Source organism: Petromyzon marinus, chromosome 7, assembly GCF_048934315.1.
Source record: "Petromyzon marinus isolate PM22_M1 ecotype Great Lakes invasive population chromosome 7, UKy_Petmar_22M1.pri1.0, whole genome shotgun sequence".
Classification (NCBI taxonomy): Eukaryota; Metazoa; Chordata; class Hyperoartia; order Petromyzontiformes; family Petromyzontidae; genus Petromyzon; species Petromyzon marinus.
The window spans coordinates 15,837,022-15,861,626 of NC_133673.1; the positions used below are offsets into that span (position 1 = coordinate 15,837,022).

Below are 24,605 nucleotides of genomic sequence, written 5' to 3' on the forward strand. Positions count from 1 at the left end.
AGCCCGTCATCAGCGCCTGCCAGGGTCGAGTCTGCGGCCTCGCTTGATCTGGTTGAGGCGTCTCTGATGCAGGATGGAGGAGCTTTGTTGCCTATTGATTTGCATGTGAATGGGATGATTCTGCGTACCGCTCTTCACCAGCAATCATTCCCTATGACTGCTCCTCACCAACACTCACCGCTCCTCACCACCGCTTACTCCCGCTTGCCACTCCTTACTACTGTTCACCGCTGTTTAGTTCCGCTCACCAATCTTCACCACCGCTCCTCACCACCGCCACTCACCACCACCCATCAATCCTCACCGCTCCTCACCACCACCACCGCCACTCACCACCACCCATCAATCCTCACCGCTCCTCACCACCACCGCCACCGCTCATCACCACCACCACCGCTCCTCACCACCACTGCTCACCGCTCCTCACCGCCGTTCCTCACCGCTGGGCTCCGCGGGCGTTGAGCAGCTGCACGAATCTGCGCGCCACCGCCAGCGCCTCGCGCGCCGGCGCCAGCGCGTTGCCGGCCACGTTGCACCGCAGGTCGATGCGGTCCGACCTCGCCCGCTCCACATCCACGCGGCCTCGCGCGGCGAACGTGCGGCCCCAGTCCAGCGCCGCCTCCCCGCGGCCCGGCCTCTCGGGGGGCCCCGCGGACGAGGGCCCCGGCCCCGCGCGTCCCGGACCCGGGCCCCGGCTTTCGGCGGCCGTCACCGCCGGGGTGCGGGAGGGCGGCGGGGGTTCGATCGGGGGGCGCGCGGCCCCTCCCCCTGCCAGGCGGCCGCCGCCACCGCCGCCGAGGAGGAGCGAAGTCCCGGTTCGTGTCCCGGTTCGGTCGAGGTCGCCCCGACGCTCCGAGATGTTTGGCTCGGGGCCGAAGCCCTCGAGGACGAGGAGGGAGCGGCTGGAGTGCTCCCGACTCTCGCGGGAGTCGCGGCCGGACCGCCGGAGCCAGCCGCGAGCGTCCCCCGCCTCGGGGTCGGGGTTCGAGTCGCGGCGAGGTCTCCTCGTCGCTCCGCCGGCAGACGCCGACTCCTCGTCGCGCCGGACGCCAACGCCGCCGCTGCTGCCGTTCGTCCCGGGCGCCCCCGGAGAGACGGAGGTCCGCGGCCCCTGCGCCCCGCAGCCACGCGGAGGCCGCGACCCCGAGGGCCTCGCGTCGGCCGTGGGTGCCTCCTGGGCTCGGCTACCCGTTCGTGCAGCTCGCGCGGAGCGGTCCCAACTCGCGGGGCCGACGCACCCACGATCGCTCCCCACCACCGCTGCGGTCCTCCTCGTGACCCTCTCCGTGACCTTCTCCGTGACCCTCTCCGTGACCCTCTCCGTGACCCTCCCCGTGACCCTCTCCGTGACCCTCCCCGTGACCGCTCGCCTCTCCGCGTCTGCGGTTCGCGACGGGGAAGAGGAGCGGTGCCGCAGCGGTTAGCGCACTGCGTAATGAAGCCAGTGGTGTTCCAGGTTTGATTGCCGGGCACGGCTAACATCAGTGGCGAGCGATATCTGAACTGCTCCTGGGTTCTCTCCCTCCTCCTCCTACCACCTCCCGTTCATCAACTCACACCGACCAGCGTGGTGACGTATGGTCAGATAGCCCACATGATACAAGGTGTGGGGAGGCCTTCATCCAGCAGTGGATAGGTCATAGATCCTGTTAATAATGAGTGATGATAATAATAATAGCAAATTCGATAATCGGTCTCCTTCATATATCCGTCTCTCCGCAAAAGAAGCAAAACTCGGGACCGGTTTGGACATGCAGCGTGTCATCAGCTGAGGCTCGCTTGAATCGCATCGACGCTGCCGAGTCCGTGCGCAGTCTCCCACCAAGGACAGCAGGTGGCGACTCGAGCGCACTCGGCCAACGCGTCTCCTGCGTGACGGCAAGCGGTAGGAATTCCACAATGCTATGGTGGGGGTGAGGCCATCCGTTACAGGACAACCACGCTTGACGTCCCACAAAGTGGTACTCGTTTTATCGACGTCAAAGGGATGATGATGATGATGATGGTGGTCCCGAGCGGACCTCCGACCGGGATCTGAACTGGCGATCTTATTGGCTACACCGGGGTTTCTCCATTCTGTGATGACCAACTATCAGGTACGTGCAGCGTTGTGCGTCGGCATATTTCAATGTGGACACAAACTCTTGGAGTAATCGTCTATAAAGCTGAACCGGCCGTACAAGTAACAGTGGACAAACATAAACATTGCGAGAACATGAAACATGGATGGTCTCTCTCAAATCAAAGTCAAGTCCTGGGCAGACTGCGGGAGAGAGGGCCCATCGAGAACAAGGGGGAGAAAATATTTATAGACGGACAGAAAGATACAGAGAGACACATGACATGAGACAGACAGGTAACAGAGATACAGAGATGCATGGATGCACAGGGTTGAGCTTGGGCAGTGTTTGAATTGCCCAGGATGCACGGCAGGTTGCTGTAGGCTGCAGCGTGGTAGGGACCCAGAGGGCACTCTTCACCAACCTGCACGGATCATTGTGGTCAAGTATGGTCACATAACCCCCCACCCCGCGACCCACAGGGCACGGGGAGGCCCTCATCCAGCAGTGCCAGCACAGGTGGTGGCCTGACATTTCTGGATGTCAAGGTACTCGTTTAAGGCCGAGTTGACCTAGTGGAGGGCCAGGACTGGTGCAGATAATCGTCAGACACTGGGCATCAACGGGCCGCTGTGGACTCGGCTTTACTCGGCTCCGATGTCACGGCGAGATTCCAGTTCATGCTGCAAAGGAGCTCTAAAACGCATCGGCCGCGCGCTTTGAAGACCTTCCGCTGTACCTCTCCGGCATGGATCACTCTGCGCTGACATCATCGTCGTCGTCATAACCCCCGTCCATAAATCCCAATAATACTCATTACCTAATTGTACAAAATCAATAAGCGGCGGGCCCCAGAATCTTAACAGCGGTCGCCAGGTCTGATTGTGAAAAACATGGTGAATCTTAATGCCATCTTGCCGACGAATAAAGCCTGCACATTCTCGATTATGGTGGCTACGCTGCTGCACGCGGGCTGTGTTCATTAACTGCGGAGGCAGCGGCGGGGGTTGGTGGATCACCGCACGAACGTGTGCCGTACCCTGGCTCGCAAGGAGTAGGCAGTATCACAAAGTGCGGACTAACATCGTCTGTCCCTTCCGTGTGAGATAGAGTATTGCCCCCTCGCACGCGTGGGTTGTCACCGGGTGCTGCCCCCTTTCCTCCCCGCATTTGTTGGCTGATAATATCCCAATACGTAGCGGATCGCAGAGCTTGAGCAATCGTTGATAACGCCGGCTCACCACAGCCTGGCTGCTGCTGCTGCCGCCTTCCAGCTTGTGTCTGTGGATCCTCGTCGATTGCGATATTGTGGGAGATGCACTTTTATACGCTGCTGCGGGCGTATAAAAATGAACAGCGTTATTATTTTAATCATCATCGATATTGTTACCCTGCCAGGTGTCCGTCCACCTGGCACCTGCTGTGCACACGGGCCGATTGTGTCGCTACCGACCTCCTCTCTCACGCGATCCATTCCCTCGGCGTGTCTCAGGGTAGCCCTCGAACAAAGACGTTCAGACGCGCGCGATGTGGCCGTCTGGAACGCTCTTCTTTCCGTTATAGGGAAGCCACTTGAGCTATGCACTTTCAAATCATCCGGATTGAAAACTCACTTCTTTAGGAATTGATTTTTGCGTTTCGTAGTTTGCTGTCCTTCCCCCGCACCTCCTAATGAACACGGTAGGCTACGTACGATGCGAAAGAAGTTCACCGCACATACAACACGCACAAGAAGGAATAATGATCGCGGCGATGTTCTCGTTTGGTTATTTTTTTTTTACCTGGGGGTCGTGGCAACTGAGTGGCTGCGTTCTCCTGCCCTCCGGCCTCGGCAGCGTCCACCTTCATGTAGCGGCTAAAGTCCACCCTTGCAGGGCGGGAGGGGGGCGGGGAGTAGTTCAGAAAAGAGGAAAGCATTGGTATTGGTAATACAAGTTTTTATTTGGATGAGATGGCGTGAATATTAAAGTGTTGTTAATTCGCCACCAACACCACCCAACACAAGCCAATTAGTGAGATATGTCGTGAAAACAAAATGTGCCCAATTAGTTACTACTTGAGCACATACCGGTGTGCTGGAGATCAAACGCGCAACATTTACAATTTGATTACAACATTTCGCTGGTGATGACAAAAAAACAGCTTCCTCTGGCGATTCGCCACATTTTTTTGTTTACGTGACGAACTTTACTAATTGGCTGTGTCAGGTGGTGGTGTGTTCACAACACGTTTAGTGATTTGAATAATGGAGTCGGTTCAAATGAGGGTCAGGGGATGGGCAGAATGGAATCGCGGTTTGACTCCGGCGGGCCGCCCCGGTCATAACCGCGGTGTGGATGCATTAACCGTAACGTGCCACTGCGCGCCATCTGCTCTGCTCGCAATGGTGGACGTTAAAGATCCCCGTGACGTCAGTAGGAACGAGCAGGGCGTTGCGTGCCGCCGGCGGGGTCACGCAATGCCAAGTTTGAAAAATGACGCCGCAAATTTAAACATTTTGGATCGCGCACACGCACGCAGGGGCAGCAGTTAGCGACCCATCGCCCCCTTCTGTGAAAACTACTGCGGGTTGTGCGGGTGAGACGTAGCGCCTTGTCTTCGTGATGATAGCCGTGCGCTATACGTACCAAATGTATTAAATTACTGTTATTATTATGACTCATAGTTATCATTTAATGATTCACACCCCCCCCCCCCCCCGTGACCCATGATTTGGGGTCAAGAATCGATTCAAGAATATAATTCAATAATTGATTGTGTTTTATTGAACTCCTCTGCATAGCCTGCCTCGTTAGTTTTCGCTCATAAGTTCCGGAAGCCTAAAATTAAAATAGAATTTGCATGGATCGTAAACGATCGATTAAAACCCTCGTCGATTATTTGACCCCGCCGACCGCAAGCGCTCGCCCTATCGCCAGCAGAGGCAACCATCCCACGTGCTTCATAGACTCTGTTAGCGAGCACCTATTAAGGGCAGCCCTGGCACACGACTGGGGTAGTAGCAGTGGGCAGGTGTTGACACGCTGTGCTTTACGCACGGCGCCAGGTGCTGTTTCCAGGCGGAGGCGACCTAAGTGTCGCCACCAATGTCAGACGCGGCTGGTAAGTGAAGTCAGGATGCTGGCTTTAGAGTGCAGCAAGGTCGCTAACCACTGCCCCGCACTCCAATTACATGGACACAGATCGCCCCCCCCCACCCCAGCATAGCTTTTAACAGGCTGTTGGGACAAGTGCGGTTAGAGAGCACCTACGAACTATTAAGGCCGGCACGGAACACCCCCCGGGTCGCCGGGTTCGAGGCACAGCGTGCTAGCCACTGCACTACCGCTACCCCCCCTCCCCACACACACACACAGACATCCACACACGTGTACACACACGTGTACAACAACCGCCATTCACCACTAAGTGGCGGTGACGTCACCACGACGCTTGTGCCAGGCCATGTGCACCTTGAGGCCACGTGAAGTGTCGAACGCCCGCGGGCAGGTCACGGGGTAGACCCAGGTGCCACGGGTCGACTGACTGAGATGACTGGCTGGTGCACCACCTGTGCCCCCTACTGTGCCAACCTGCTGTGCTTTAGCCACCCGGCGCTCCGCTCGTTGTTGTGAGTGTCGCTCCTCCGCCCTCCGTTGTTGTTGGAGGGCGACTGCCTCCAACTGCCCACCAGCGTACTTCACGAGCCTCCTCCACAGAGGCCGATCTTGACACCGCTGGTACCAGTCATCGGCAAGTCCACTCAGCTCCACGTCCTCCTGTACCACATTACTCCATCTCTTCTCTAGCCCGTGCCGCGCCCGTTTAGCCCCCTCGATCCGGCCGAACAAAAGCTGTTTCGGCATGCGGTGGCTGGGCATGCGGGCTACATGACCCAGCCAACGCAGCCTTGCCTGCCGGAGGAGCTCACCGATGGGACCTTGCCCAGATCTTTCAAGGATTTTTGAGCTCCTCACACAATCCAGCCTGGTTAAACCCAGGATGGATCGTAGGCAGGCCAGCCTAAATGTTTCTAACCGGCGAAGATGCTCCATTAAGGGGGTCCACGTTTCGCAAGCGTAGAGAAGGGAGGGAATGACCGTGGCCGAGACGACCTGAAGCTTAGTGCGGAGCGACAGACCAGGTAGCTTCCACACAGCGTTACGCAACCGATGAAAAGATATTGCCGCTCGACTGACACGTAGTGAGACCTCTGCTGTTAAACTGGAGCCGGTCATAAGCACACTGCCCAGGTATGGGAATCTCTCCACTCTCTCCACAACTGCCCCATCACCGATTGGGAGTTGTGGGGGTGGATTGTCCGATGGTACAAAATACCCAGGCAGGTGCTTAGTTTTGGTGGGGCTGATGGTAAGGCCCCAACTCTTAGTGGCACGCTCCAGTTTCAGCAGCAGCGTCTCCAACTCCTCTGAATGAGCAGCTATTACCAAATCATCGGCATACATAACGTGGTTGAGCAATAGGGAGCCATCCCTTGACCCCCTACCTCCTCGCGGTGCCGGACGGGCAACTTTGTCGTGGACAGTGATGTGGGGGGAGGGCCAATTCCGATTGTCTCCTCTCCTCATGGCGTCTGTGTCCACCACAGTGGCTAAACGGGGGCTCTGGAAGGGTGCGAGGGGCTGGTAACCCCTCCACCTTCAATTAATTACCACTAAACCACGAGTTAAACTGAAATATGTAACACGTGTACACAAAACACGTGTACACACACAAATGTGTACACACACACGTGTACACACACACGCACACATGTGTACACACACACGTGTACACACACACACGTGTACAAAGACAAAGATCCCCCATATAGCCTGTAACAGACTGTAGGGGCAAGTGCTGTTAGCGAGCACCTATGAAGGCCGGAACGGTACACGAGGGGGTGGGTGGCCAGCACCACGCCCGACCGCCTTTGTCTCCCTAGTGGCGATGTTTACACACCGCACCAGGTACTCATTTGAGGCTGAGTCGACCTAGGGGAGGCCCGGGACCGGTTCAGATAATCGTCACTGGTGTTGGCCGTGAGCGGGAATCGAACCCGGGTCACCAGGTTCATAGCGCAGCGCGCTACGTGTACACACACTCACACACAGACATACACACACATGTGTACACACACACACATACACACGCGCGCGTGTACACACAGACACACAGACACGCACACGCACGTGGGGTGCGCGTTACCCATGGGGGCTCCCCCCGGCCGCCGCCCCCCCACCCAGGGCGCGCTGCTCGTAGACGCACGCGTTCTCGCTCTCCATGTGCGCGAGGCGCGTGAAGTCGTTTGGGTAGACGTAGGAGAGGTACACCTGGCGCAGCACCAACACGCAGCACAACACGCAGCACTCGTGTAGCACAGCATTGACAGCACACAGCACGCGTGTAGCACAGCATTGACAGCACACAGCACGCGTGTAGCACAGCATTGACAGCACACAGCACGCGTGTAGCACAGCATTGACACAGCACACAGCACTCGTGTAGCACAGCATTGACACAGCACACAGCACTCGTGTAGCACAGCATTGACACAGCACACAGCACTCGTAGTAGCACAGCACTGACAGCACACAGCACTCGTGTAGCACAGCACTGACAGCACACAGCACTCGTGTAGCACAGCACTCGTAGTAGCACAGCATTGACACAGCACACAGCACTCGTGTAGCACAGCATTGACAGCACACAGCACTCGTGTAGCACAACACTGACACAGCACTTGTATACCACAGCATTGACACAGAACACAGCACACGTGTAGCACAGCACTGACAGCACACAGCACTCGTAGTAGCACAGCATTGACACAGCACTTGTATACCACAGCATTGACACAGCACTTGTATACCACAGCATACAGCACTCGTGTAGCACAGCACTGACACAGCACACAGCACTCGTGTAGCACAGCACTGACACAGCACATAGCACTCGTGTAGCACAGCACTGACACAGCACACAGCACTCGTAGTAGCACAGCACTGACACAGCACGCAGCACCGACACAGCACACCACTAACACAGCACAACAACACGTCACTAATATAGTACAACGCTAACACAGCACATCACTCGCACAGCACGTGCCAACACACAGACATCACAACACATCGATCAGTAACACTGCGACTATACACGGGAAAAAAAAAAACAAAATCAGCGACGTTTCGGGCAATGGGGCTTCCTCATTGCACGAAAGTACACTGCAGTCACGTCCGCGGCGCGTACGTACGAACTGGAGGCCCTGGTAGCGCAGGAGCGGGTGGCCCCGGATGGTGTAGGTCGGCTTGTAGGCACAGCCAGGCAGCCCGCCAGCCAGCCAGCGCTCATCCAGCAGGGGCACTGGGCAGGGCGCACACGGGGGCGATGGGGTGGATGGGGTGGATGGGCTCTCCAGCAGCGTTTAATTTGACTCGTTCATCCAGGAAAGCCACGCGGAGTCATGTCACTCGTTCTCAAGAGTGTCCTGCCATGCAGGGTTTTTTTTATTTTAAGATATTTTCAGCCAGTTGTACGTATGTTGAAATTCTGTCCGCACCGTACGTAGCCATCGGAGGTGCGGAGGAAGGACAACAAACTAAAGGCAACGACAAGCTGTTCTCAAGTGATGAGTTGTGTTTAGTAGACACGTGGGGGAGGAAACCGGAGCATCCGGAGCAAGCCTTCGCATTGCGCGAGGGGGCAACGCTGTATCCCCGCACACAGATGGAAACGGATGGCGATTAGTCCACTTGCTGGCACCGCCGTCTCCGGGCTAGCCAGGGGACAATGCCTCTCGACGCCCACGGGAAGGGAGCTTCACAACAACATCTGTGTGCGGTGATCCACCAACCCCTGCCTGCCTCAACACTGTTGCGTTAGAGGCCAACGTGCAGAGCCACGGCTGCCCGGCTAATTGCTGTGCTGGGATATCGTCCCTGTCGTTGATAGGTACCACCGCTATGCCCACGTCGCTCCTGAGCCTCCCACCGCCCCTGTTGCCAGAGGTCTCTGTCGTCGCTGCACTGTTGACCAGTTGACACGCGGCATGCTTAAAACCCAACAAAGATCCCCTGTATAGCTTTAACATAATGTAGGGGCAAGTGCTGTTAGCGAGCACCTATGAAGGACGGCACGGTACACGAGGTGGTGGGTGGCCAGCACCACGTCCGGCCGCCTTTGTCTCCCGAGTGGCGATGTTTACACATCGCACTAGGTACTAATTTGAGGCTGAGTCGACCTAGGGGAGGCCCAGGACCGGTTCAGATAATCGTCACTGGTGTTGGGTCGTGAGCAGAAATCGAACTCGGGTCGCCGGGTTCGTAGCGCAGAGCGCTAACCGCTGCACCACCACTCCCCACTTAAATCTCAACACACTCGTTCGTTAGCAACACCGCGTGTGGCCTTGAAAGTAAATCAATGAGGCGACGTTTCGGGCGATGGACCTTATTCACAAAACACAGCGAGGCAATAGAGGTAGAGTGGGCCTCTCTGCTCTGGCCTCTGTGTAACCTGAATAAGAGCCATTGCCCGAAACGTGGCCTATTTTATATTTTGATCTTTGAAGGCCACAGTTGTTGTTGTTGAGTGTGAGTTTGTTGTTGTTGGCTGTGTTTGTGCACCAATGACAACGTTGCAACTGCAGCATCATCACCAAACAATGTGTTTATGTTTATATGACACGCTTATATTCCGAGATCTGGTAGTAGTAGTAGTAATAATAATACGCTACTAGTTTTTGAACCTGTCAACCTACTTTCTGTACTGCCCGTGTACAACGTGTGCATCTCAAGACAATGGGCGTGGCCTCCTCACCCGTGAAGAAGGTGTCCTGCGGGCTGTACGCCAGCATGGCGGCGGGGTGTTTGGGGGAGGGGCTCGTCCCCCCCCGGGGTGGGGGCCCCCCTAACCCCCCCGGGGTCAGGGGCACGTGACCCGTCTCGTCCATGCCCAGGCCCCTCTCGTCTGCGCACGGGAGTCGAACACAGTCCGTGTGGTCAGCGGCGAGAGGTCGAGTCGACGCGCCCTCTCTCGCTCGCCCTCACTTCGGCAGAGGGCTGCGGAAAAGTCAAACTAATTTCGTTTTCCTATCTTTCACAGGTTTTTTTTGTTTCAGAGCACCTCGTTCCAAGGCGCTTTACAGCAATGTTAACATTGCACACACGGTGATGGTGGTTGAGATCAAGAGTGGTGTGGGTTGTTGTTGTTGTTGTTAAAAGTGGTGGAGCAATGACAGGAGAACAGGCGGGAGTGGTTGAGGAAGGGTTGGGGTAGTGATAGGGGTTGAGGTAGTGGAAGGGGTTGGGGTAGTGATAGGGGTAAGGTAGTGATAGGGGTAGGGTAGTGATAGGGGTAGGGCAGTGATAGGGGTTGGGGTAGTGATAGGGGTAGGGTAGTGATAGGGGTAGGGTAGTGATAGGGGTAGGGTAGTGATAGGGGTAGGGTAGTGATAGGGGCAGGGTAGTGATAGGGGCAGGGTAGTGATAGGGGTTGGGGTAGTGGAAGGGGTTGGGGTAGTGATAGGGGTAGGGTAGTGATAGGGGCAGGGTAGTGATAGGGGTTGGGGTAGTGGAAGGGGTTGGGGTAGTGATAGGAGTAGGGTAGTGATAGGGGTTGGGGTAGTGATAGGGGTTAGGGTAGTGATAGGGGTTCGGGTAGTGGATAGGGGTTGGGGTAGTAATAGGGGTAGGGTAGTGATAGGGGTAGGGTAGTGGAAGGGGTTGGGGTAGTGATAGGGGTAGGGTAGTGGAAGGGGTTGGGGTAGTGGAAGGGGTTGGGGTAGTGGAAGGGGGTGGGGTAGTGATAGGGGTAGGGTAGTGATAGGGGTAGGGTAGTGATAGGGGTTGTGCTTGGCCTGGTCGTAGCTGGGGGGCAGGGAGTAGCAGCAGGATGATGATGAGGATGATGATGATGGGGTCGGGCAGAAGAGGTTGGGGTTGTTGGGAGATAGGAACAAGCTGCAGGTTCTTGTTGAGATGGTGAAGATGGTTGTTGTTGTGATGGTGACGATGGTTATTGTTGTTGTGATGGTGAAGATGGTTGTTGTTGTGATGGTGAAGATGGTTCCAGCGAAGGGGAGCGAGACTGAGCACAGCAGGCCGAGCGAGGCCCCAGAGGAGAGGGTCGTGTGGAGGCTAGGATCGTAGAGGCCGCCACGGGACAGAGGAGAGACGGGAGACGCCGCGACACAGCGTGGCGGGGCAAGGCCACGGAGGCCGTCAGCCTCTCGTCACCAAAGGCGGCGGCTTGTAGAGGCCTTCATCCAGCAGTGGATAGAAACAAATTTCTCTCTGCTTCTTCTCTCGCACTGCTCAAGTTTGCAGTTCCATCCCATCGTCTCTTTTAAAGCTCTTACAAAAATAACATTCATAATAATCACCACGCTCAATTCAAGAAATGTCTTGCGCTCATCAAGTACAACCCTCATGGTGCTGTTTGTTCCTGGCCGCTTGACGTTCTGGACCTCCGGGCCCTGCAACTGTGTGGCTTTTAAAAAAAAAACCCTCCCCACCGAAGCGTGAAGCGATCTCCGCGTCTCCCTTCTGCCCACCTCTCTACCCATCACCACCCATCCTCACCCGCACACCGACTCTCATCATCATCCGCGATGGAGCTTCACGGAGGCTCGAGTGGATGGCCGTGAGTGCCTGGGGCACGGCTCGCATGCCGATGTGCGAGTGATATTGTCCCCGTGCCCGTGGGTGGGTGGGTGGGGAGCGGTGGCGCAGCGGTTAGCGCCGCACTGCGCTACGAACACCGGTGACCCGAGTTCGATTCCCGTTCATGGTCAACACCAGTGACTATTATCTGAATCGGTTCTGGGCCTCGCCTAGGGCGATTCAGCCTCAAACGAGTACCTGGTACGGTGTGTAAACATTGCCACTGGGAGACAAAGACGACCGGGCGTGGTGCTGGTCACCCACCCCCTCGTTTACCGCAACGACCTTCATAGGTGCTGCTCGCTAACACCGCTTGTTCCTATAGTCTCTTCAGGTTGTACGGGGGGAATATTCGTTGTGTGAATGAGACGGACTCTCAATACGAAGCCACTTCATGCTGTCAGCGAGCCCCTGTTAAGGCTGGGAAGGGTCACGGAGAGGTTTCTTGTGACCAGCACCACACCAGGCTGCCTTCGGTGCTGATACGTACACACCACACCAGGTACTTGTTTGAGGCCGAGTCGACCTAGGGGAGGCCCAAAAGCGGATGAACAATTTCGCCACTGTTCAGATAAGCCACCACCGGTGTCGGTGGCTGTGAGCGGGAATCGAACTCGGGTCCGCCGGTGTTCATAGCGCAGTGCGATAACCGCTGCGCCACCGCTCCCCACACAAAGACAAATCACCCCTGTATAGCCTTAACAGACTGTTGGGGCAAGTGCTGTTAGCGAAAACACATGAAGGCCAGAACGGCTCACGAGGGGGTGGGTGGCCAGCACCATGCCCAGCCGCCTTTGTCTCCCCAGTGGCGATGTTTTAACGCAACGCACCAGGTTCTCATTTGAGGCCGAGTCGACCTAGAGGAGGCCCAGGACCAGTTCAGATAATTGTCACCGATATTGGCCGTGAGCGGGAATCGAACTCGAGTCGCCAGTTTCTTAGCGCAGCATAGCGCTAACCGCTACACTACCGCTCCCCACACACGCGAGCACACACACACACTACACACACCACACACACACCACCACACACACACATACACCACACACACACGAGCACACACACCACACACGAGTGCACACAACAATATAAACCCAAAAAACTTGCTCATAAAATCCACAGGGAGTTTTGGGTCAGTCATGATGGAAATGTAGTCAATATATATGCTAAGTAGCGAGAGGGGATGATGGCGGTGAAGGTAGAAGGGCTGGGGGTGAGGGAATGAGAGTCGGAGGTGAGTGAGTGTGTGTGACAGGGTGACGGTGAGTGTGTGTGGCATTGCGGGGTTTTTTTAAATACCTGTATAGGTGTGTGATGGCGATTGCTCATGTGTAAGAGTGTGTGTGTCTTTGTGGCAGGTGTGAGCGTACATATATGTACGTGTGAGCGTGACGGTGTGTGTAAGAGTGGAAGCAGAGTCCTGCCTCAGCAGTTCGCCTGCTGTATTTTTTCACCTGAAGACGATTGCTTGTGTTGCGATCGAAACGTCGTGATTTTTATTTTGCTATGTACGTGACTTTACCGAAAGACCCAAAGAGTATGTGTGGGACTGTTGTGAGACGGGGAGCGGTGGTGCAGTGGTTAGCGCACTGCAATACGAATCCCCGGCGAGCCGAGTCGCCTTCCCACTCGCAGTCCTCAACACCGGCGACGAATATCTGAACCGGTCTTGGGCCTCTCCTAGGCTCACTTGGCCCAAAATGAGTTGGCTGGTGCAAAGTGTGTCAAAATGTGTCAAAATCTCACACCGGAGGGACGAAGGCCCGCAGGGCGTGGTGCCGACCAACCCACCTCCTCGTGCGCCGTGCCGGCCTTCATAGGCGCGACTCGCTCACGGCACTTGCCCCCAAGCGGCCTGTTGCGAGGCTACGCGGGCGACCTTGTTGTGCTCTGTGCGGCTCTCACCTGCGTAGAGGGACAGGTGGCGTGAGTCGACGACGCGGAACCGCCCGCGAGCACCGAGGCGACTCCACTGGGCGGGTGACGCAGGGCGGAGAGGGGACGGAGGAGCAACAACACGAGGTGGAATTACGTTGTCGTTTAAAGAAGAAAAGAACGACAACAAAAAACGGGTAGCTCTTCTCTCGTAGCTCGACTGAACGACACTGTCCATAGTTTACCGGGTAAGGCCCAGTGGGCTATGCACGCTCTCTTTCAGAAGCGACCTGGCTATCGCACGTGATAGCTGGCTCATCGTGTGGACACGTAAGACAGCCAAATACTCTGAGCGCACGTTTCTAAACGTGGAGGTAAAACCGGAGGACACGGAGGCAAATGCACGCGGACACAGGGGGAACGTGCGAACTCAAAAATACACATGCGTGAGGGTCGGAATCGAACCGACCTCCTCCTGTGTACCAGGCGTTACACCCGGGCGATCTGTCCAAAGCTTTCCGACATGAATTTGAGCGCTTCGTTCAGAAAAAAAATATATATCTATTTAAAAGTCACGGTCAAGCATGCCACCCTCGCCTTTTGTGATTCCATCGCGCTGACATTTCATCAACGTGTAAATAACGGGCAGTCGATCGCAGCACATGCTCCCTTGGGCAACTGAGACATTGGTTGGCCTCAATTAGCGCGTCCGTGTCCAAGAGATAAGTGTGACGAGTAGAGTCGCCGTTTTAACAATGCCCTTAAATTACCCAGGAAAAATACACCCAGGTAATTACGAGGATTATTATATTATCAGGAGGTTCCTGCCACATTGCGCTTTTTGGAACGATTCCACCGTTGAGAGTGCGGCTTCGCGTGGGGAGCAAAACCGGTGCACCCGGTTGCAAAAACCCTCGCGTGCGAGGGGGCAGCACTCTATCCCATACAGAAGGCGCAGTCGACTGGGACAGATGTGACAGCGTCGGAATAATATGACTCGCGCGAGTCTTCGATGATGTTTCATTAACATAGACGCGACGTCCCACGGACATTATCAGGATCACTTTCAATCAATGAACAGCAGCCACGGTGTCCGAAAGAGCTCCGCGTTCTTCGTGCAAAGAAAAAAAAACGATGTTCTCGATCGATCGCGAGCCCCTACTGGGCGGGGGAGACGGTCTCCGTTTGAGACAGAGCGGTGCAGAATTACCTCCCCCCGCCCCCTCGCGTCGCGATCGATCGGCAATTCGTCAAAACCAGACGAAACTAAAGTTTATAAGCTGCCACACACAAAACAATAACCTACGATCTCTTCAAGAATGACCTTGCCCACACACACACACAAGACAAGAACCTACCATCTCTTCAAGAATGAACTCGCTCACACACACACAGAAACATATCAGCGGATTGTTGGGTCTTAGTTACCAACAAATTTGCCACCGGGCACTGAGACGCTGAATCGGTCAATAGAGGCGGAGTCCCGAGGATTAAAATGTGAGGAGAGGGCGCAGTGCCAGGAATAGCTTCATCCTCATCATTGCCCCCCCCCCCCTCCTGCCTATCTCTCTCTTGTCTGTGAGACGTCTGTGAGACGAGAGAGGGGGGGGACATCGATCTTCCGGAGTGCCGCGCCACGCTTCCTCCTCCTGGCGTCCGGGTAAAGTCGCGTTAATAATGCATCGCCTGGCAATGCGCGCGGCTCAGCCTCATCATCGGCATCGTCAATCTTCCCTAGACTATTAAACACACGCACACAAACACACAACAACAACCAACAATCGCCATTCGCCACTAAGTGGCGGTGACGTCACCACGACGCTTGTGACAGGCCATGTGCACCTTGAGGCCACGTGAAGTGTCGAACGCCCGCTGGCAGGAGGTCATGGGGCAGACCCAGGTGCCACGGGACGACTGACTAAGATGAATGGCTGATGCACAACCTGTGCCCCCTACTGTGCCAACCTGCTGTGCTTTAGCCACCCGGCGCTCCGCTCGTTGTTGTGAGCGTCGCTCCTTAGCCCTCCGTTATTGTTGGAGGGTGACTGCCTCCAACTGCCCAGTAGCATCCTTCACGAGCCTCCTCCACAGAGGCTGATCTTGACACCGCTGGTACCAGTCATCGGCAAGTCCACTCAGCTCCACGTCCTCCTGTACCACATCACTCCATCTCTTCTCTAGCCCGTGCCGCGCCCGTTTAGCTCCCTCGATCCGGCCGAACAAAAGCTGTTTCGGCATGCGGTGGCTGGGTATGCGGGCTACATGACCCAGCCAACGCAGCCTTGCCTGCTGGAGGAGCTCACCGATGGGACCTTGCCCAGATCTTTCAAGGATTTGTGAGCTCCTCACACAATCCAGCCTGGTTAAACCCAGGATGGATCGTAGGCAGGCTAGCCTAAATGTTTCTAACCGGCGAAGATGTTCCATTAGGGGGGTCCAAGTGTCGCAAGCGTAGAGAAGGGAGGGAATGACCGTGGCCGAGAAGACCTGAAGCTTAGTGCGGAACGACAGACCAGGTAGCTTCCACACAGCGTTACGCAACAGATGAAAAGATATTGCCGCTCGACTGATTCAGAGTGAGACCTCTGCTGTTAAACTGGAGCCGGTCATAAGCACACTGCCCAGGTATGGGAAACTCTCCACTCTCTCCACACCTGCCCCATCACCGATTGGGAGTTGTGGGGGTGGAGTGTCCGATGGTACAAAATACCCAGGCAGGTGCTTAGTTTTGGTGTGGCTGATGGTAAGGCCCCATCTCTTAGTGGCACGCTCCAGTCTCAGCAGCAGCGTCTCCAACTCCTCCTCTGAGTGAGCTGCAATTACCAGATCATCGGCATACATAACGTAGTTGACCAATTGGGAGCCATCCTTTGACCGCACCCGGGCATCGATCAGCCTCCCATTATATCTTTACCAAATGGAGATTCCCCCGGTACAGCTATTGAAGGCTTCACGAACTACGTGGTCAAAATAGATGTTAAATAATGTGGGAGCCAGAGGATATCCCTGTCGCACTCCAAGGTGTACAGGGAATGGCTCTGACTTCCGGCCACGTAGTTTTACCCAGGCTCGCTCACCATCTCGGAGGTCCTTAATGATCGTGAGCAGAGGGTCAGGGACTCCAAAAGCACGTAGAACAACCCAGAGCCCAGGCCTACTGATGGTATCATAGGCCTTGACCAGGTCAATAAAGCAGAGATGTAGGTCTTGCTGGAATTCCCTACACCTCTGCTGTAGCAGAAGGACAGAAAATATGGCATCTGTGCAGGACCGCCCTTTCCTAAAACCGCATTGGGGCTCCGCAAGCCTCTCCTCAGCGTGCCTGGCAAGGCGATGTTGAATAATCCTTGCCAGGACCTTTCCCGGCACATTGAGGAGTGAGATGCCCCTGTAGTTGTTACAGTCTGTGCGGTCGCCCTTCTTTAAGAGGGGGACCACCAGGGCACATACACAACAACCGCCATTCGCCACTAAGTGGCAGTAACGTCACCACGACGCTTGTGCCAGGCCATACACACAAACACACGCACACAGACACACAGACACACACAAACACACACGCGCGCACGTAGACACGTGGTCGGAGTGACCTCCTGCTGAAATGACCGTCGAGAACGTCATCCCGCCCGTTTGCGGCTTCGCTCCAGCCATTGCCAGAAATTCCACGTTCACGTGGCGGGGGCACAGGGGCGGGGGGGGGGGAGTGCAGTGGGGGGAGGGTGGTGGGGGGGGGGGGCTCTTCCTAACGCAACCACTTGTTGTTCTTCCCGCACAAAGTGGTACTCGTTTTAGAAGCGCCACAAGGAAGGATGATGGGTTGAGTCAACGACCCAAAGGTCCCGAGCTGTTCGCTCTGCCGCTGAGCCCCTGGGTAGCTGTGAACAACTCTAGGACGTTTGGGTGCTGCTGGTTGCTGGCCGCTTGCTATATCGGGCCTTTGGGCCCTGTGCTCAACGACCGTGATTAGAAAAAAGACGAATAATCAGCCACTGCTGGATGAAGGCTTCCTCGAGTTATAGCCCATCATCCCCACTGGGGTTCATAAAATATGTACCATATTGTGACTGCCCCATCGTTAGACTCGTCCCTAAATTTATTTTTGACAGCGGTTGTTCTACGGACGGACTGGCCCTGCCTTGGGAATGCGGAGTGACGGTAAACTCACGGCCACCATGACGTGGTCAGTCCCCTTGTCGTCCTGTTTGTGGAGGAGCTCGAAGAAGTAGCGTTGTGATGACACCAGCCTGCAACGGGAGTCGAACCCGGACACATGTGCCTCATGAGTTTGCTATCACACAGAGCCCCTCAGAAGCAATCGTGGTGTCGGTGGTGGATGGATGGGGGTGGGGGGGGGGTTGAAATATTGTTCTGGACGAACTGATGAGTCCTAATGAGGACGAAATTGGTCTGCAGTTGTCTCTCCGTTTCACCGCTGCCTGACGGGAAAGCCAACGTTTTAATCCCCTTTGAGTTGGCGGCCTAAGGGCCCGTAACCTCGCCCAAGTCAAGTTCCGTGTTCCCTCTCGCCTACTCTTGCAGTTCTGATTCTTGGGAGTGCCGTTTGTTGCAGGCCGTTTGACGTGAGTGTCGGCGTTATAAACCCGGACAATGCGGCAAATGAGAAGTGGCCAAACATCCCAGTGTAGCGAGACCCTTCTCAGGAAAACGACTTCCGAGACGAACAACAAATCACTTTTTTTCCCATTCACATTAAACTTGACAAGATTGGAAAAGCGCATGATGATTTTTACTTTTTCAAAAAAGATATAATCTGTCACAACGAGCCGCAAAAAGTTCCACGCTCGAATTCGAGGCTGTCTCGCTCGCTCGCCTGGCGACGGTGCGAATCGGAGTAGGATCGAGCGGCACTGACGAAATAACACGGAATGAAAGTGCGACAATTCCCGCGACTTGGCTGTAATCCGGCGCCACCGACAATTGCCCAGGCGCCGATGTCCTCTCTATACTAAGACGTCTCTCAGCCAATACATGAGTGTGTGTACATGTGGGAGGACACCGGAGCACCGGGAGAAAACCCACGCGTAATGCGAGGGGGAAACACTCGATCCCCGTGCAGACGGAACCGGTGGAGGCCGCATTTTTGTGCCGGGGAAGTACGCGGCTCTTCCTCGACGCCCAGCCACGGGAAGGGAGTTTGATAAGAACATTAATACGTGGTCATCCACCAACCCTCGCTGCTGGGTTTACAGGCAGCCACGAGCAGCGGTGTGGCCACCACCGCCACCGCCACCACCGTCACCACTGCCAACACGATGACCACCACTTTGACGACCACCAGCACCACCACCACTACTACCACCGCCACGCGACCCAGCACGCGAATGTTGAAAGCGCGTCTCCTCTCGAGTGGAGATGAGGGTCGCGGCTTAACGAGCCCGCCGACACGACGTCTCCTCCCCAAGCGTGTGTTGGGTGTTGTCGCTTACCGCGTGTAAATCTAATCCCGATTCTGTCTCTTTTTTTTTCTCTCTCTCTCTCTCTAACTCTCTCTCTCTCTTCAAACTTATGCAAGATTGGTTTTCATTTCACATTCGGCACTTTGAGGCGGCTCTCGCGAAATGTGCTTCATGCATTCAAATTGTTCGACAAACTCATCAGCATTTTAATACGGGTGCGTGGGTGCGTGCGATCGGGTTGAGCGTGCGTGTGTGGGGAATTCGATTCCCGCTCACGGCACAACACCAGTGACGATTGTTTGAACCGGTCCTGGGCCTCCCCTAGGTCGACTACGCCTAAAATGAGTACCTGGTGCAGTGTGTAAACATCGCTATTGTAGAGACAAAGGCGGTCGGGCGTGGTGCTGGCCACCCACCCCCTCGTGTAGCATTCCGGCCTTCGTAGGTGCTCGCTAACAGCACTTGCCCCAACAGTCTGTTAAGGCTATACAGGGGATTTTTGTTTTTGTTGTGTGCGTGCCGCATTACAAACCCAGCGACCAAAGTTCGATTCCTGCTCACGGCTACCATCAGTGGCGAAATTGTAAAACCAGCCATGGGGCTCATTTCGGTCAACTCAGCCTTAAATGGGTACCTGATGCGGTGTGTATGAAACTTCACCACTGGGGAGACAGCAGAGTTGGCCGAGTGTGATGCTTGGCACCCACCCCTCGTGTGCCACTCTGCCGGCACCTTGGTAGGTGCTCGCCGACAGCACTTTGTCGCTCCATTCTGTCGAAGGTGGCTACGTGGGACGGCCTTTGCCTTTGTCTCACTCACCGGGTTGGTCTGGAGATCTGCGAGCTAAATTTTCGGAATTCTCCCGGCGCTGTCCACTCGCGGCCGGTCTGCGGACACGTGCAACGGTACCGACCGTCAAATTTCGTCAGGCGTGACAAACAGATCAAGCAATGAAACGTCCGTGCGCGCGATTAAATACACCATCTGTTGGTGGCTTATCGAGGAGGGGAGGTCTCGCTGAGTCGGAAGATGTTTTTGTTTGTTTGGGAGACGTCCTGATTTCCGATCTTCGACTCAATTTCCGAATGCAGATGGCAAGAATCCAGTGAAGGCCACAACGCGTGCAAAGGGGGGTAGGGGGGGCAGACACTGTACATTCCCGTTCTTATACGTGGAGCAGCGCAATGCCTTTGCGCTTGAGATCCGCAACTCCTGCTGTTAACAACCTGACGATGTCGGATGTTATCCTCCAGCGAAACGGCTGCACCCTTGTAAATATTGCCAAGTTACTCTCGAACAACAACAACAACAATAGCAACAAACACCAACGATGCTGCTGAAGCAATAATACAACACGGCACCCCATTAGCACCCCCCCCCCCTACCCCGTGTTACTCACACAGTATACCAAAGTTAGCCCACTGGGCTTTATTAACTTTTTAATTTACCGGGTAAGGCCCTCTGAGCTATACAGCTCTTATTCAGAAGCGAGCTGGCTATCACAAATGATAGATCAACGACGTGGGCTGATCGTCACCGCGTGGAAATGTGTTGCAGCCGAATACTCTGTACGCAACTTTGATTCTAAATGTGGAGGAGGAAAACCGGCAGCGGTGGTATGAGCGCGCAATTGCCGGGCTGCGCCTCTGCCCTCATCCAGGTCTGCAGAGACGTATGCAAATTAGCAATTGGCAAGCTCAGGTGGTGATGGTGGTGGTGGTGGTCGGAGGGACTGACGCGGGGTTTGTGGATTAAGTGTCACCGTTATTGCATCTGAGAGCGTGTGCCGTGTGCATCTGCAAGTGTCTACATATGCGTGTGTGCAGGAGCGTCTGTCTGTGTTATTATGGCGAGCAGTGGCGCAGTGGTTAGCACGCTGCTGTACGCACCCGCAAAACCTGGAGTTCATTTCCCAGCCACCGACCAAAAAATTGCCACAACCAATAACGGCAACGTGGTCCTGGCCCTCCCCTAGGTCGACTTAACTTTAAATGAGTGCAGCATTCAAAGGTGTATCTATGAACGTTGCACTTCTTTGACACTGTCCGTAGCCAATTGTGTTAATCGGAGGTGCGGGGGAAGGACAACAAACTAAACACAAAAAGCAATTATAAAAAATGAGTTCTCCATGTAGATGATACCTCCAGTGGCGTCCTAATATCGGAAGGAAGAGCGTTCCAGACGGCCGCAGAAGCGGCACTCGCGTGAATGGGAAAGCACGCCCGACAGGATGGACGCCCAGCACGCATACGGAGCAAAATTAAACCATCTCGCGTGCACTGCTGCCGTCTGGAAGAGCGTTCCAGACGGCCACGGAAGCGCATATGAAAGCGCCCCGCGATGCGTGTGCTCGCCCCTCCCCCCCCACTCCATCCCCCCCCACCACCAACATTAACAGTCCAGGGGACGGCCACACGGCGGGAGAGGCCCGCACGTGGCGCCCTGCCCCGAGGCGCGGCCACACAGAGGCGACGTCCCGCCTGCAAAGGGGACGCGACATTCGCTACTTTTCCTCCACCCTCCCCCCACAAGTCTTCAAACCGCCACCACCGCCACCGCAATGCCCATAAATCTCGCGAAGGAACCAATCTTATCAGCCACCCCGAACGTGGCAGCATCCTAATCAGATTAAAACTCCGCTCCGCGTGTTACATTCAACGTCCCCCTCCCGCTTCCATCCGTCCACCCCGAACGAAAACTTTTGATTTATAATTCTTTTTGGTTTCCTCGACGCCGTTATTGGACGCTTGTTTTGTTCGGAGCCACGGGCGCGAAGTTTTTCCCGGTTTATGCCGCGGGAAGCTCACGGAGGGAATGTGGTAGAAAAATAATGGCGATATCATAAAAACATTACGGTGTGCATACATATATATTATATATGTGATGGACGAGGCGTCATTTCTAAGGCTCGCTCAACATCAATTACTCTCAGTGGAAAATCCATCACGTCGTGGTGCATTGTGGGCGATGAAATAAAAAATGACCACGCGGTGGGGGCTTCTGTTTTAACATCTCGCCACCGTGGCACCCCGCGGTGCCTCGATGATGCTTTCAGCCAATTCATGATGAGCGTTTATATACCTGTGGGAGGAAACCGACAGCATCCGGAGAAAACCTCGCACGTGTGAGAGGGGGCAACGCTCTATCCCATGCCAACGGAACAGATGGGAGTCCACACTTTTTGCTGTGCCGCCTTCTCCTGGCGAGCCAGGGGGTTACGGCTCCTCCTCGACGCCCACGGGAAGGAAGTTTCACAACAGCACTTGCGTGCGGTGATCCACCAACCCCTCGCTGCTGCTACCTCCACAGCGCTGGGTTACAGGCAGCAGCAGCAGCAGCAGCGAACCCACCAAGACCGCCCGCCTAATTGCCGCAGTTATTCCGAGCGAGGCAATCGTCCTAACTGATGCCAACATGAATATGGCAGCGTGAAGGGGCCGCGGCAAGGCGATGAAAGTAACGATGGCGGCTTAATGACGAGAACTGACGACGACGGACCGATGACCGAGGACAGCGCGTCGCCGTACCGGACCCACGGAGGCGACGAGTGTGGCGTTGGCCGGCGCCGCGTCCCGGCTGAGCCAGAGCTCGCTGTTGTCGTCCGACGTGACGGCGAACTGGTAGAGGCCTTCACAGAGCGACGCGCGCACAGTTAACTCGCACGTGTGGGTAGGTGGGTCCACACAACGGTGAGCGCGGCATCACCAACGCGACGCAGCGAAGCGCCGCGGTGCACGGGATCCGAGCGGATGCGCCCGGATTGTAGACGTTGAATTAATGAACCGCATGTCCCGATTGAATGAGACGCGTGTCCCGATGAATGAAACAAGTGTTCCGATGAATTAATTAAGCACGTGCCCTGATGAATGCATGAGATGCGTGCCCAGATTAATTAAACCCGTGCATTAAACCCGTGCACCGAGGAATGAAACACGTGCCCCGATGCATGGATGAAGGAAACACGTGCCCCGATGAAGAGATGAATGAAACACGTGCCCCGATGAATGAAACACGTGCCCCGGTGCATGGATGAAGGAAACACGTGCCCCGACGAAGGGATGAATGAAACACGTGCCCCGAGGAATGAACGAATTTAACGCGTGCCCCGAAGAATGAAACACGTGCCCCGATGTAGGTCACAACCTGTGGCAGTAGGGACGACGTAGCCGAAGATTCTGAGACCGTAGTTGACCCAGCGGGGAGACACGGCCAGCTTGCTGATCACGCTGCGAGACTATCGCATACACACAGACAAAGGTCCCCCGTGTAGCCTTTCACACACCGTTGGGGCAAAGTGCTGTTAGCGACCACCTATGAAGACCGGAGCGGTACACACACAACACGTGGTGCTGGATGGCTAAACCACTCCCGACCGCCTTTGTCTCCCTCGTGGCGATGTTTACGCATCGCACCAGGTACTCATTTTAAGGCTGAGTTGACCTACGGATAGGTCGAGGATCGGCTCGGGTAATCGTCACTGGTGTAGCGCAGTGCGGTAACCACTGCGCCACCGCTCCCCATGCACAGACTGCCGCACACAAACACGCACGTGTATATACGTGCACGCACACAGACAAAGGTCCCCGGTAAAGCCTGAGCATACTGTTGGGGCAAGTGCTGTTAGCGAGAACACACGCACACACACGCATGTACATATGACCCCTTGAGGCTGACGGAGGACAGCCAAGTGAACTGGAGATTGGTGTAGACACAGAGAGAGAGAAGATGTTAAGGCTGAACACATGGAATGGTGATGTTTACGATGATTACACTGAAGATGATGACTATGCTGCTGATGATTATGACGCTGATGGTGACATTGCTGCTGATGATTATGGCGCTGAAGATGATGACGATGCTGCTGATGCTGCTGATGATGATGGCGCTGAAGATGATGACGCTGAAGATGATGACGATGCAGCTGCTGATGATGTGTTATTGCAGAGGCCTCGAGGTGTGTGTGGGTGAGAGCTCACGTGCGGGTAGAGAGGGAAGTGTACATTCTTTCGCAGTTGAGCCACAGATGCGCCGCACCAATCCTCGTACACGTGCATGTTGGCACGACCCAACAACTGCCAACAACAGCGGATCATCATCAGCACCAGTATCATCATCAGCATCATCTTTGTCAGTAGACACCCTCAGTGCCCTGAGAGTGTCTACAAGGCGTCTTGTTCATATCCAGAGATTCTGAGCGCCCCCTGCTCGTTCACCTATCCAGACAACGGCAGATATAGACTCATAGACACGCATAGAGACCCGTAGACTCACAGAGACCCATAGACGCACATAGACCCATGGATTCGCACAGATTATCATAGATTCACAGAGAGGCCCAGACTCACAGAGACCCACAGACTCACAGAGACCCACACACAAAGACCCACAGACTCACACCGAGACCCACACACAAAGACCCACAGACTCACACAAAGACCCACAGACTCACACACAGACCAACAGACTCACACAGAGATGTCGTGGCTGGTAGATTCAGAGCCGTTCGTGGCCCTGGTTTATTTTTGTCGGTCAATGGAGGAGGGGGGCAGTGTATAACCATACTTCACCACTCATACTGTTAATACAAGTGACTGGGGCTTGGGCAGGACAGG

The 24,605-nt window shown here is 55.3% G+C and overlaps 1 protein-coding gene across 2 annotated transcripts in view; it reads right to left on the minus strand.

The window, feature by feature from the left end:
- Positions 1-24,605, minus strand: part of B4GALNT4 (beta-1,4-N-acetyl-galactosaminyltransferase 4) — a 66,751-nt gene that overhangs the window by 8,874 nt on the left and 33,272 nt on the right. For both annotated transcript variants that reach the window (XM_076065433.1, XM_076065432.1), the window contains exons 4-14: positions 23,970-24,065; positions 23,137-23,227; positions 22,521-22,621; positions 19,813-19,880; positions 17,742-17,820; positions 13,607-13,673; positions 9,858-10,007; positions 8,296-8,405; positions 7,248-7,372; positions 3,842-3,927; positions 441-1,380 (exon numbers count right to left, since the gene is read on the minus strand). In XM_076065433.1, the coding sequence (XP_075921548.1) occupies positions 441-1,380; positions 3,842-3,927; positions 7,248-7,372; positions 8,296-8,405; positions 9,858-10,007; positions 13,607-13,673; positions 17,742-17,820; positions 19,813-19,880; positions 22,521-22,621; positions 23,137-23,227; positions 23,970-24,065 (1,913 nt within the window). The remainder of the gene's footprint in view (positions 1-440; positions 1,381-3,841; positions 3,928-7,247; positions 7,373-8,295; positions 8,406-9,857; positions 10,008-13,606; positions 13,674-17,741; positions 17,821-19,812; positions 19,881-22,520; positions 22,622-23,136; positions 23,228-23,969; positions 24,066-24,605) is intronic.